Source organism: Podarcis bocagei (assembly GCF_964188305.1).
Source record: "Podarcis bocagei genome assembly, chromosome: 5".
In the NCBI taxonomy this organism is placed as follows: domain Eukaryota; kingdom Metazoa; phylum Chordata; class Lepidosauria; order Squamata; family Lacertidae; genus Podarcis; species Podarcis bocagei.
The window spans coordinates 23688375-23703272 of NC_138129.1; the positions used below are offsets into that span (position 1 = coordinate 23688375).

General features: G+C 42.0%; 1 protein-coding gene across 3 annotated transcripts; it reads left to right on the forward strand.

Moving 5' to 3' along the window:
- Positions 1-1478: 1478 nt before the first annotated feature.
- Positions 1479-14645, forward strand: TTPAL (alpha tocopherol transfer protein like). 3 transcript variants are annotated; one of them, XM_081196604.1, is made up of 5 exons: positions 1479-1600; positions 3985-4439; positions 10265-10458; positions 11002-11112; positions 11967-14645. In XM_081196604.1, the coding sequence occupies exons 2-5, from the start codon at positions 4001-4003 to the stop codon at positions 12240-12242; spliced, it is 1020 nt and encodes a 339-aa protein (XP_081052730.1). In that variant the 5' UTR covers positions 1479-1600; positions 3985-4000; the 3' UTR covers positions 12243-14645. The 3 variants fall into 3 exon arrangements, with proteins under 3 accessions (XP_081052730.1, XP_081052731.1, XP_081052732.1); XM_081196605.1 differs by lacking the exon at positions 1479-1600 and adding an exon at positions 1835-2301; XM_081196606.1 differs by lacking the exon at positions 1479-1600 and adding an exon at positions 1835-2271.
- Positions 14646-14898: the final 253 nt, after the last annotated feature.

Genomic DNA, 14898 nt, shown 5'->3' on the forward strand with positions numbered 1-14898 from the left:
GTTGAGATTTTTTCCCTTTTTTTGGAGGGGGGGGGGAATTGTTGAGCTGCTGCTTCTTTTTTGGGGGGGAGGGCAAAATCTACACTTACAAGCGTAGACATTTCCCCAGACATTTTCTGCAATTTCCGCCCATACACTGTTTCCGGCAGCCAAATAATGTCTATGGCCAGGAAATTCCGGATGCACGGCAGCCCTATCTAAGGAAGCTTAAGCTCCAGGGCCCCTAATCCACTGTCCACATCACTTAACAAAATCAAACTGATTATTTTTGGGTTGTATATAATTCAACAACCCCGATGTTTGAGAGTCAGTAGCACAGATGTTGTAAAGGTGGAATGTCACGGTAAGTTGGCTGTTCTGCTAAAGAGCGCTTAAATCCTTTATGTATATTGTCTCTAGAAAATGGCACCGCAGGAAAGCTCTCATATGATGAAACTGTACTTGAATATGTTGCTAGGAAAAACCAGAAAAAGAGTATTTTGTAAAATGTGCTTCATGTAATATGAGATAATCCAATACAATCTGAAATGTAGTAGTTAATTGAAGAAATAAATTGTGGTGACATGACATGGGACAGCCCCACTGAAGATAACAGTGGCTACTCAGACCTTGTTGCTGGTTGCGAAGGGGTCCCTATAACAGTTCAAGCTTCAGGGCATGGGCATTGCCAAGGGGGTCAAGTAAATAAATAAATAAAAATACTTAACTAATTGAGGTTCTGTCCCCACCCCAACATAAATCCTGGCTACGCCCATGCTTCAGGGACCCAAAATTGTAGGTCTGCCACTGACTTTCACACCACAATCTGATGGGCCAGATGTTCTGGGGTTGTGGTCCAAAACAACTGGGTTGGAGAAGAATAATTTAAGGGGTAATGAAAACAAGCACTGAGCCTTAATGTAAGAAGAGAAGCTTCCTTTTGCCTAACACCTATGAGTCCAAGCATATTGCACGATTACATTAAAAGCCTTAGGTCATGTTTCAAAGCCCTGCCACAGAATCCGGACAACATATCTAACCCTGCCCTTAAATTAACTTTTTAAAGGTGCGAAGTACAAAGACGAGCAAACACACTAAAAGTGCCCTGGAGGAGTCTTTCCTGAATTGCCCTTTTGCCAGTTTCTTTTTCTGCTTTTTTAAAAAATAAAAATAAGAATAAATAAAATAAAAATAAATAAAATTTTGAAAAATGATAAATAGATAGAAAGCAGGGTCATTTCAAAGCAATTGCGATCCTTTTCTTTTTTAAAAAAGGACTCTTCTTTAACTCTACCTTATTAGAGCTTGCATTCCGGTCCTTTCCTCTACCCTCCCTGACCCCGCGTAAGGTGGATTCTAAGCCCTGACATACATCGGGAACCGGAATTACGGCTCCGAACCAACAGACTGCGGCCCTTTGCTCCGCAACTGCGCCGCCTTCCAGGAATTCCGCGCATGCCCAGTCACACACCTAGTTTACCGTCCGCCCCCCCCCCCCGCGCGTTCTTAGATTCACTCAGAGCGGGCCGAGGTTTGTGAAGTCACTCGAGTGCTTCCGGGTCGCGAGCGGGTTTTCTTCCTGGAAAGTGTCCCTTCAGTTTCCAGTGGAGCTGGAGCTGCGGTGAGGGGACAGGGAGACCGGAGGGCGGGAGGGCGGGAGGTGTCGGCGTCTGCTTTCCGGCTGCCCCTCCTGAGGTGGGAGCCCGGGGAGGCTTGGCGGGCGGTGGCCGGGCTCCAGCCGAGGACTTGGGCTGCCTCCTGGACGTCGCTTCGGCAAAAGCCGCGCGCGGTTTTCCAGGGAACTGGAGGCTTCCAAAGGTTACTCGTGAGGAGGGAGAGTTTTTCTTCCCTCGGGTGGGAGCGGGGAAAAGGCGGCCCTGCGAAACTGGCAGGCGATTCAAGACCAGTAACTAGCCCGGATCCAGCCAATTACCTGGGTTCCATTGAAACATATGGGCATAGCTGCCAACTTTTCCCTTTTCTTGCGAGGAATCCTATTCGGAATAAGGGATTTTCCAAGAAATCCCAACTTTAATGAAGTGGCAGACAAAAATGTTTGAATACATAGAATTGGCGAAATTGACTTTATAAGATTCGGAACCAAAGTTCAAAAAGGATTGGAGTAAATTTGTTGAATGTATACGGAGTAATTGTAAGAATTTAAAAACTGTAGCAGGGTTAATGTAAATCTTGTGATGTGAATGGAGTGTAAATAAGAAACTGTAAGAAAAGATTTGAGACATGAAAACTGTTGAAGGGATTGAAGGAAGTCCGGGCGCAATAAAGCGCAGGGTAAATAAGAAGACATACAAATTTTTGAATGTAAGAGTATTTATTTTATTTGTTGTTGTTACAAAAAAGCAATAAAAAGTATTTGGAGGGGGGGAAATAAAATAAGGGATTTTCCCTTTAAAAAAGGGAAACGTTGACAGCTATGCATATGGGGCTTGGGAGTCGCTCTTCGCTTTATTTTGCTTTCAGTGGGGTCAGAAGTGTGGCTGGCATGGCCTAGATCCAGCCTGCTTTGTACGAAATTGCGAGGAGAGATGTGCTTTCAGAGAAGGTGACGGTGGGCATGCCGTACATCTAGTGCCAGATTTACGTACAAGCTAAACAAGCTATAGCTTAGGGCCCCACTCTCTTGGGGGGGGGGCAAAAAAATAAAGGGGAAAAAACCTGGATGTACATTTCCAAAATAGAAGATAAAAAACAAATAAAATAAAACCTACATACAGCAACCTATTAGGTCCATAAATTACCATATAGCATATATTCAACACAAAAAAGTGACAATTTGTTGTTGACAAAGGACAGCTGGACATATAAAGAGCCCCATTACCTTCAGTAGCTTAGGGCCTCATCAAACCTAAATCCGGCCCTGGTCTGGATCTAGTCAGATGTGTACGAAATTGGGAGGAGTGATGTGCTTTCAAAGAAAGTGGCGGTGGATATGCCATGCATCTAAAGCAGCAACACCTACCCACTCCAAGAAAAAGAACATCAGGGGCTGTAGTTTTTTACCCCTCAGAGAGCTACAGTTCCCAGATTCTTTAAGGTGCAAGTGCTTTAGATATACGCGGCCCCCACCCTGTCAGCTCATAACCTTAGGTTGACAAGTTTTAACACTTCACATTATCAAGGAATAGTTACAGCTTTGGTCCCCAGCACAATAGCAATAGATTTGTCCATAAATTTTGGCATGATACTCATAGGTAGCCATTGGATACTGCTCTTAAATAGCACATGTTTTCCTTTTCTCTCCTGCATCAGGGATGTTTGGTTTAATGTGTTGTCTGAACCCAGGCTCATATTTTGTCTCGCTCCAGATGAACCTTGAGAAGAATGCTGTTGTGCTGTGCTCAGCTCTTTCTTGTGGGTTTCCCATAGGCATCTGGTCGGTTACTGTGAAAACAGGAGTAGATGGCCTCATCCAGCAGGCTCTTCTTGTGTTCTTACAAATTGTAAACCAAGAACAAGATTACAGCTCATCCTTTGTCTGAATGAGACAAACTATGAGCTTAGGTTCCTATAACACGCTTAACCCTCAGCAGTAAAAGACTTGAGGCCACAATCTCCTCTCCAAGAGTTCACACGCTCAAGTGTTTGCATTAAGTGATAGTTTGGCTTACCATTCCTGCAAATTGAGTTCTGCATCACTTTCAGAATATTGCAGCTCTTAGTGGAAAAGCACCCTTCCCCTTGAAGTTGAAATGAAATCTTATATGCAAATTTAAGTGGTAGGTGATATCTAACAGTATCTTGTCATAAGCAATGTGCAGTTATACTGGGGTAGGTGGAGCTATTCCTGTACAAACATTTCTCTGAATCAGAGCTGACTAAAGAATATTTCAGAGTGATTCTTAAGCCCAAATAGAACCAATAAATAGGTGTTTTATTTTGGAATTCTTAAGACTTATATGGAAGACTAGGTAGACGCTTCTGACCACTTTTCCTAGATGCTGTTTGTTCATAGTATTGTGTTGTTGTTTTTTATCTTCCTTGCAGATTTTCCCACTAACCAATGTCAGGAAATGGTGATGGCACCATTCCAAGTCCCTCTGTGGGATCTCTGTCAGAGATTGAGGTCCTGCCCGATCAGCCAAAGTATGTGTGCTCATTGTCCGCTGAGCTTGTCGCCAAGGCACGTGAAGAGCTGCAGGAAAAACCTGAGTGGCGGCTTCGAGATGTTCAAGCCCTCAGAGACATGGTGTGCAAAGACTATCCTAACCTGGGAACATGTTTAGATGATGCTTTCTTGCTCAGGTTCCTTAGAGCCCGGAAGTTTGATTATGATCGGGCACTTCAGCTTCTTGTGAACTATCACTGCTGTAGGAGGAGTTGGCCTGAAGTTTTTACTAACCTGAAACCGTCTGCTATAAAGCCTGCCTTAGAGTCTGGTTTTGTCACTGTGCTTTCTCACTTAGATACTGAAGGACGCCATGTTGTTTGCATTCGCCCAGGTATTTTTTTAATACTTCTCCCCCCCCCCCTTTGGTTAACTGTTTTGGATTGCTTCTTGTGTCTTGCTACCAAAATCTATTTTTTTAAAAGATACAAATATTTCATATGATGCTGATGCTTTCTTTCCCCTATTACTAATAGTACTGCATAACCCAGTGAAATGCTGTTAATGACTTGAGAACTGTATCGTTAATTCATGTACTTCAGGGAGTTTTCAGAACACATTTTTTTATCTGTAATTTCTGTATGAGGAGATGGGATGCTGTTGTTGTTGTTTGTTGTACTTATATAATTTCTAGAGGACTGAAATCCTACATTTCCTTTTGTTCCTTCCTGGCATTCCATAAATATTTACTTTTTCTTCTTGTTACCACCAGTCTTTTAAAGTAACACTTTAAATTCTTACTTAAATCTGAATTGTACATAGGAGACAGAATATGTTTTCAATGCTAATATGGTATGTTGTAACATACCATATGTTTGCAGGGCAGCAGTTGAAGAAGGAGCAAAAAGGGTTTTCTTGTGTGTGTGTGTGTGTGTGTGTGTGTGTGTGTGTGTGTTTCTTTGTGGCTGATTAGCTGTTTTCCCTGTGTAAAGGTCAGAGGGGGCAGGGTTTCTGTTGAGGCAGGGGATTAGCTGTGGGAGGAGCTTATCAGAGTTTGCAGGGCAGCAGTTGAAGAAGGAGCAAAAAGGGTTTTCTTGTGTGTGTGTGTTTCTTTGTGGCTGATTAGCTGTTTTCCCTGTGTAAAGGTCAGAGGGGGCAGGGTTTCTGTTGAGGCAGGGGATTAGCTGTGGGAGGAGCTTATCAGAGTTTGCAGGGCAGCGGCGCGCGCCTAGTGGCGCGCGCAGTTATACCCATCTTTTAGATTTAGGGGAGCTGGTCTCAAACGTTTGTTGGGGGAGACCTAGGTTTTTTTTGTGGGGGAAGTTATTTGTCCTGTCTTCAAGCTTTTTATGATGGAGGACCTCTGTAGCCACCCCCAACGACACAATCTCAAGATGGAAGGGGAGGGAACAGCTGCAGTCGCCTGCGATTCCTGCGCAATGTTTGCCATCTTGCCAAAGGTTGCAGGCAGCTTTACATGCAGCAATTGCATGTTGATTGCCCTTTTAAAAGACAAAGTCCAGCAACTGGAGGAACGTGTAGCTACGCTCCAAAGAATTAGAGAGCTGGAGCTCTTCTTGGAAGCAACAGAGCACACCGTCCCCACCAAGGAGGAGACAGGGGACTCCCCTGAGAAGGAGGATAGTTCACCAACACAGGAGCCAGATATATGGAGAAACGTGACTCAAAGAAGTAGGAGGCCCAGGGTTCACTCTGATTGTTTAGAAATACACAATCGCTTTGAGGTCCTCTCCCCTAGCATGGAAGATGAAGAGCAGACTCCATTTGAGGATCTCTCCCTCATTACAGTCAATCAGATATATGAAGACGAGCAGCAAAGTCAGTCCTCAGGGAATGTGCAGGCGACCTTGGAACGGACAGCTCACGGAAGAACCCCGACCAAACCCAAGAGGAGGCGTGTAGTGGTGATAGGGGATTCCCTACTGAGGGGAACAGAAGCAGTGATCTGTGGGCCTGACAAGATGTCTCGGGAAGTGTGCTGTCTCCCCGGGGCTAAGATCCAAGATGTAACTGAACGACTGCAAGGAATCATAAAACCCACTGACAAATACCCCTTCCTCTTGGTTCATGTGGGAACCAATGACACTGCAAGCAATAGCCTCCAGAAGATCAAAAGAGACTACGAGGCTCTCGGCAGGAAATTGAAGCAACTAAATGCACAAATTGTCATCTCGTCTGTCCTCCCAGTTCAACGACGTGGCCCAGGGAGAGGGGAAAATAGTGGAAGTGAACAGCTGGCTTCGCAAATGGTGTAAACAGGAACGGTTTGGATTCTTAGATCACGGACTGCAGTTTCTTGAAGATGGACTTCTGGCAAGTGATGGGCTGCACCTCACAACGGTTGGGAGAAATGTTTTTGCCAAAAATCTCAGAAACCTCATCAGGAGGGCTTTAAACTGACTAATGTGGGGGAGGGAGACAGTGCTCCTGAAGGTAGGAGTCTATCAATTAATGAAGATGATCATCCAAATGTCATAGACCAAATGGAGCAAACAGCACGCGGACCTAGTGGTGGGAGGAAAAAATCCTTAAATAAGAGACACGGGGGAATGATTAATGGACTTCAATGTCTGTACACTAATGCGCAAAGCATGGGAAATAAACAAGATGAGCTTGAGCTCTTGGTACAGCAAACTAAATATGACATAATAGGCATCACTGAAACCTGGTGGGATAAGTCCCACGATTGGAATGTAATAATGGGGGGATACAATCTATTTCAGAGAAACAGACCAGACAAGAAAGGAGGAGGAGTGGCGTTATATGTCAGGGATGTGTATACCTGTGAAGAGATCCAAGATTTAGAACCTCAAAGCCAAAGTGAGAGCATTTGGGTCAAAATTAAGGGAGAGAAGAATAACAGAGACCTCATTGTGGGAGTTTACTATAGATCCCCAAGCCAAACGGAGGACATAGATGATGCCTTCCTGGAACAGATGGCCAAGCATGCAAAAGGAAGGGAGATAGTAGTAATGGGGGACTTCAATTACCCGGATATTTGTTGGACGTCAAACTCAGCCAAGAGCATAAGGTCAAACAGATTCCTCACTGGCCTTGCAGACAACTTCATTGTCCAGAAAGTGGGAGAAGCAACAAGAGGAACAGCCGTTTTAGATCTGGTCCTAACCAATGTTGATGACTTGGTTAGTGGGGTAGATGTGGAAGGATCATTAGGCGCGAGTGATCATGCTCTTCTGAAGTTTACTATACAGCGGAAAGGAGCAGCCAAGCATACTAGGACTCAATTTCTTGACTTTAAGATAGCCGACTTCATAAAACTTAGGGAAGTGCTGGGTGAGATCCCATGGACAGCAATACTAAAAGGAAAGGGAGTTCATGATGGCTGGGAGTTTGTTAAGAGGGAGATAGTAAAAGCACAACGTCAGGCAATACCATTGAGATGGAAACATGGAAGGTGCCTAAAGAAGCCAGGGTGGCTATCTAAAGAACTTTTAACTGAATTAAGATTAAAAAAGGATGTGTACAAAAAATGGAAAAGGGGGGAAACCACCAAAGAGGAATTCAAACAAATAGCCAGCACGTGTAGACACAAAGTCAGAAAAGCTAAAGCACAGAATGAACTCAGGCTTGCTAGAGAGGTTAAAAGCAACAAAAAAGGCTTTTATGGGTATGTTCGTAGCAAAAGGAAGAACAAAGAAACAGTGGGGTCACTCAGAGGAGAAGATGGTGAAATGCAAACAGGGGACACAGAAAGGGCTGAACTCCTCAATGCCTTCTTTGCCTCAGTCTTCTCCGATAAAGAAAACAATGCCCGACCTGAAGAATTTGGAGCAAATGATTCAGCAAAGGAAACACAGCCCAGAATAACTAAGGAGATAGTACAAGAATATTTGGCTAGTTTAGATGTATTCAAGTCTCCAGGGCCAGATGAACTGCATCCAAGAGTATTAAAAGAACTGGCAGATGTGATCTCAGAACCACTGGCAGTCATCTTTGAGAATTCCTGGAGAACAGGTGAAGTCCTGGCAGACTGGAGGAGGGCAAATGTTGTCCCTATTTTCAAAAAGGGGAAAAGAGAGGACCCAAATAATTACCGCCCAGTCAGTCTGACATCAATAGCAGGGAAGATTCTGGAGCAGATCATTAAGCAAACAGTCTGTGAGCACCTAGAAAGGAATGCTGTGATCACCAATAGTCAGCATGGATTTCTGAAAAATAAGTCATGTCAGACTAACCTGATCTCGTTTTTTGACAGAATTACAAGCCTGGTAGATGAAGGGAACGCAGTGGATGTAGCCTACCTTGATTTCAGCAAGGCATTTGACAAGGTGCCCCATGATATTCTTGTAAAGAAGCTGGTAAAATGCGGTCTTGACTATGCTACCACTCAGTGGATTTGTAACTGGCTGACTGACCGAACCCAAAGGGTGCTCATCAATGGTTCCTCTTCATCCTGGAGAAGAGTGACTAGTGGGGTGCCACAGGGTTCTGTCTTGGGCCCGGTCTTATTCAACATCTTTATCAACGACTTGGATGATGGACTCAAGGGCATCCTGATCAAATTTGCAGATGACACCAAACTGGGAGGGGTGGCTAACACCCCAGAGGACAGGATCACACTTCAAAACGACCTTGACAGATTAGAGAACTGGGCAAAAACAAACAAGATGAATTTTAACAAGGAGAAATGTAAAGTATTACACTTGGGCAAAAAAAATGAGAGGCACAAATACAAGATGGGTGACACCTGGCTTGAGAGCAGTACATGTGAAAAGGATCTAGGAGTCTTGGTTGACCACAAACTTGACATGAGCCAACAGTGTGACGCGGCAGCTAAAAAAGCCAATGCAATTCTGGGCTGCATCAATAGGAGTATAGCATCTAGATCAAGGGAAGTAATAGTGCCACTGTATTCTGCTCTGGTCAGACCACACCTGGAGTACTGTGTCCAGTTCTGGGCACCACAATTCAAGAAGGACACTGACAAACTGGAACGTGTCCAGAGGAGGGCAACCAAAATGGTCAAAGGCCTGGAAACGATGCCTTATGAGGAACGGCTAAGGGAGCTGGGCATGTTTAGCCTGGAGAAGAGGAGGTTAAGGGGTGATATGATAGCCATGTTCAAATATATAAAAGGATGTCACATAGAGGAGGGAGAAAGGTTGTTTTCTGCTGCTCCAGAGAAGCGGACACGGAGCAATGGATCCATACTACAAGAAAGAACATTCCACCTAAACATTAGGAAGAACTTCCTGACAGTAAGAGCTGTTTGACAGTGGAATTTGCTGCCAAGGAGTGTGGTGGAGTCTCCTACTTTGGAGGTCTTTAAGCAGAGGCTTGACAACCATATTTCAGGAGTGCTCTGATGGTGTTTCCTGCTTGGCAGGGGGTTGGACTCGATGGCCCTTGTGGTCTCTTCCAACTCTATGATTCTATGATTCTATGATAATATATGAGCTAACAAAAACAAACATCCTCAGTACATACCTACAGTATTTTCAGGCATATATTATCACTGAGGAAATTACCAAAAATATTTCAAATTACAGTTGTGAGCTAAAACACTGGTACAGACATATCTTTGAAAGAAACTCGATTTTGAGTAGGCCTGCCTTAAACAGACTATAAAGGAGTATGATATTTTTGATCTCTAATGGAATGGTTTGGAGAGTGTACTGCTGAAGAAAGTAACTGGGATTTATTTGTCCCTGATTCGTTAATCTACTGCTGTTATGTTCTGGGTCCAATTCATTGACGTAGGAGAAAAGATGTGGTGACGACAGTTTTATGGATTGAGGCTGACAATTTGGCCTCTTAGTAGTTTAAACCTCCAGTCATCTTGTCCTGACCTTTGGCCAACACCATGCATGGTGACAGCCCAGAGAGAAAAAACCAGGCAAGCAATTTTAGAACTCCCTGCCTGTTGAGATCAAACAGGTGCCTTCACTGTGCTCTTTTGGGTGCCTGCAAAAAACATTGTTGTTTAGATAAACCTAGCCAGTTGAAATAATTTTAATCTGTTTAAGTATTTTAACTTTTGTGTGTTTTAAATTATGGTTGTGAATTGTTTTTGATTTTATTGTTTTATCTTTTTGTAAACTGTTTTGAGGGTTTTTTTTGTTTTTTTACACACTAACTGTGTATAAATTTTATGAAATAAATAAGTGATATAAATAATAAAATGTACTGTTGGTTTATTCAGCTTTGCAACTTATCATCTCTGTCTTATAACCGTAGACAGATGGATCCCAAGTAACTACCCAATTACTGAAAATATTCGTGCCATATACTTAACATTAGAAAAGCTCATTCAGTCTGAAGAGACCCAGGTGAATGGAATTGTTATCCTTGCAGACTACAAAGGAATCAGCCTATCTAAGGCATCTCATTTTGGTCCCTTTATAGGCAAAAAAGTGATTGGAATTCTTCAGGTAAGATCTGAATCTATAAACGGAAAAAATAATTATATAACCAACAAATATTAAAAGCCATTTCACTTGACACAGCTGCTTTTGGAATTGGGTGGGTTTCAACAAAAGAGTGGAATATCTTTGTGAGCATAGTTTATCTTTGAAACAGTCTTCATTTTCAATTGAAAGAAACCTGGATTTTAATTATAAGAGATCCTTATGAAGGTTCGTGTAATCGGTATCTTCTCTTAAAATATTATATTTCACCTTGGATAAGACGTGTGTGTACTTTAAAGTGTTACCTTGTGGTGTCCTCTCAAGGAAGAATGAACAGCACACATCTGTGCTTTAATCTTCACAAATATATATAAAAATAAAAAAATTGAATCTTCACAAATGTGCATGCTGCCTACAGATCTTTTGTAAGGAGCTATTTTTGTTCCATTGTGAGTTCATACATCAGTAAATTAAATGTGTGTTTTTGAAAACTGGTAAAAGCTATTCATAAAGTAACCAGTATTTATTTATAAACCTGACTGGTATTTTTTTTGGTATTTTTTTTAGGATGGCTTTCCTATTAGAATAAAAGCTGTCAATATTATAAATGAACCTCGAATATTCAAGGGCATTTTTGCCATCATCAAACCCTTTCTGAAAGAGAAAATAGCAAATCGGGTAAGTGGCTATTTTTATTTATTCATTCATTTAAAGCATTTTAATCTTGCTTCTCAGCTGAAAATGCTGCCAGAGCAGCTTACATAACATCAGTAAACACAAGACAACCCTTGCCCCAAAGGCTTACAGTCCAAAAGACACAACAAAAGTAGCTAATATTGCAGACAGGCTGTTGTTCATTCATAGAGGTCAGACTAGCAAGTTGCATATATCTGTAGTGTAATTGTGACCAATGAAATTCTACTTGGCATAGCTGGAAGGGGCCTCCTCTTATCTTCTCCCACCTTGCACAGCTTACAATGGCAGAGGAGTAGTGGCTGTTGCAACCAGGTGGGTAAAGGTAAAGGTACCCCTGACTGTTAGGTCCAGTCGTGGACGACTCTGGGGTTGTGCACTCATCTTGCTCTATAGGCTGAGGGAACCGGCGTTTATCCACAGACAGCTTCCAGGTCATGTGGCCAGCATGACTAAGCCACTTCTGGCAAAACAGAGCAGCGCACGGAAACAAAATTTACCTTCTCACCGGAGCAGTACCTATTTATCTACTTGCACTTTGACGGGCTTTTGAACTGCTAGGTGGGCAGGAACAGGGACCAAACAACGGGAGCTCAATGTGGTAAATTTGTTTCCTGCCATTCACCAGCAGGCCCCAGGGTGGGTCACAATTTAATATTAGGATCAGCCTGGTCTCTTGTTGCCACAGTTGTTTGGATACACAATGTGAATTATACTCTGAATTTCTTGAAATTGAGGTATCACATTATTATTTCAAGAATACTGTATCAGAGTGTTACATTATTATTTCAAGAATACTGTATCAGTGTTGTTGAAACTTCTGGGTTTTTCTTTTTCAGTTTTTTCTTCATGGGTCAGACTTGAGCTCTCTTCACCACAACCTTCCACCATGGATCCTACCTGAAGAATATGGGGGCACTGCAGGGAAACTGGATATCTCTGCCTGGAATGAGCTGCTGCTGGCCTCAGAAGATGACTTCCTGTATGATGCTTCTCTTCTGGCTCCCTCCACTGACTCTTCTCCTCTCGACCCATTATTGACTGGGGAGATTGATGAGAAGCAATGTGATGACTCTTTGCGAAGCTTGAAAACGCAACTCTATTCCTGCTATTAACATAGCAGTTAAAGCTTCCGAAAGGTCACCTTCCTGTTTACAAAGGGATTACGAACTCTGCCTTGTTCTTAGGTAGACTGTAGCCTAGGGGTAGAGACAGCTGAGGGAGGCACTTTACATTGGAACCAAAGCAAATTAAAAAGGGGAAGCCATGGAGCAAGGTGAAGTTCTACCGCAATCCAGGAGAAGGGTGCAGTTTTGAGGCACCGTAAACGTTGTGGTTTCTTGACCCTTTGCAAACAGCAGCATCTCCTAAGTTTAAACTTATGTGACTTAAGGAACGTTGCTAACGCCAAGGTTTTAAGCACAATTATTTGGAAGTAAGTTGCTCTGAAATTAATGAGACCTGCTTCCAAATGAGCAAGTTTAGGGTCAAAGTGCTAGACTTTCTCAGGCTGAAAAGAGCTAAAATGGCCAACAGTTTTGACAAAGCGGAAGCGTCATAATGCATTATACAGTACTGACTTTCCCTAGAGAAGTAAGAAATAATATTGGTTGTGTGATATAATGGTAGCTGTTTTACGGCAGGCTAGTTTCTAGGAGTAAATGTCGGGCTGCCATTCTGATACACTTTGGTTTGACATGCTCTGATTATCGCTATCGTTATTTCCACATATAAGCATATTCTCTTCTCTTGTAGGGGGTGTGTTGCCACTGAGATGCAAACCTTTGACTTGAATCTTGCAGACAGGGTTTGCAAATGCAGTGGGTATCCTTAAAACCACTGAAATCAATGAAAGCACATGTTCACTCTGCCTAATAGAAAGCATTAAAGAATCTGTACACCGTTTTTATGCCCATACTTGAATTTGTACCAGGACCAACTGAAAGGGACAGGTAATTCTGCTTATTAGCTTAGCTGCCAGTTAATACCCTGCCTTAGTTATAGAATTCTATTACCATAGGTCTTGGGGGGTGTAATACAGAAACTGTCATAGTTGTAGATGTCTGTCCAGCAAAGCAAGGATGCTTGTTTAGACGTGTTTATTTCTGAGTCTCTGTAAACCAAATGGACAGGGTATTTTACAAGCACAATTTCTGTTTTGTAAATGTAACTATTTTCCGTTCAGTGTGTGTGTGGAGGGGGGGATGTTATCAGTTGGACCTCAGTGCTAAATTGGCTTCCTTTTACAAAGGTCACTTTCCGCCATCCTTCATGGTTGTCCTTGTTTATGTGCATTAGTGCTTTATGTCTTCCTTTTATTCGTGGCTTATCTCACGTGTTTGGTCTTGGAGTTATGTACGCAACTTCCTCTTCTTTCATAGTCTCCGAGTTGTAGATTAACCTAGATATTTGTGACATCCAGCACTTCAGACTGAAACCTTTTTGGAGATTGAATTGACTGTTTCATGTTTAGAGGGAGGCAGGTCAACACTTATTACCACCTCATCTTTTAGCACTTTCAACTAGATGGTTGGAGCTATTTGCGGAGGCTTTTACTTAGTGCCAACTACAGACCAGAAACTGGTGCTTATTGTAAATATGAGATAAGGTTTTCAGCTGGTGGACTTTTTGTATTGTCAGTGCCAAACTTGTATTTCCCCTCACATTAAAAAAAAAGCATAACCATCTGCCTCTGTATTGCCAAAAGGTGAAGCAATTTTGTGTGCTTGAACTAGAGGCCCCATTGATTATACTATGTGGTATGTTATCAAAATAGGCCATCATAGGCATTTGAAACAGGTTTTATTATTATTACTCAAAGCTTTTTACAAGTGTTCTGAAATGGATATACTAGGTGTAAATATTTCTTCTGGCAGTCACAGGTAGCTCCTGTGCATGTAAGAAGTGTGAAAACACATGATACTGAATGATGAAGTTCATTATTGTGCAGAAAAAGATCTAAACTCATCTTTTAATTTAAACTGTCCCTCTAAGTTTGGGGCAAATTAAACAGCTAGCATAGTGTTACAGAAGTTAAAGTTCAGGTATTATGTTTATACTAATGCACTAATTTTTCAAGTAGAGATATTAGCAGCTAATATATCTAATGTATCCTCGACCTTTATTTAAGAAATTACTTGGTCGTATTGAAACAGTACCAGGCCTTAAGAAAGAGACATTGGTAACCTACCACAACTGTCAAATTGCCTTTAAGTCTAACAGAAAATGAAAGATACTTGAATTTATACAGTGGGCTTGACAGGCACTATTAAAATTTTTGAGGTTTTTTCCAGAATAGTAGTTGAGGTGCTTTATTTCTACTGTTCCGTCAGTCAGTTTTGGCATTTTGCTAAGTAAATTGTTTCAGTATTTGTTTTGCCTTTTGCTGTATGTAGAAGTCAGGTGTTTGGTTACAGTATACACCTGTGAGAATTTATTTTTATATTGCATTTTATAAAAGGAATAGTTTAATTGTAACTTTATGCATGAGTGGATATTAAACCATCTACCTTAAGACAGCCTCATTATTTCAAGACAATATTTGCTTCCTTGTTAAGTCCATTTTAAATTCCAAGTGTATCAGTAAATACAATTAACACAATGGGATTTGACTGCCTTCTGAAGCCATCAAGGTATGTGAAGGGGTGGGGATTGGATTAATTTTTTAAAAAGCAGCTCAGGGAGAGAACAACTGATCTTCCATTCTGTGGTGCTCATTATCCCAATTTCCAGACATGAATTTATTTCTCTGAACTGTGGTTTGAAAAGATA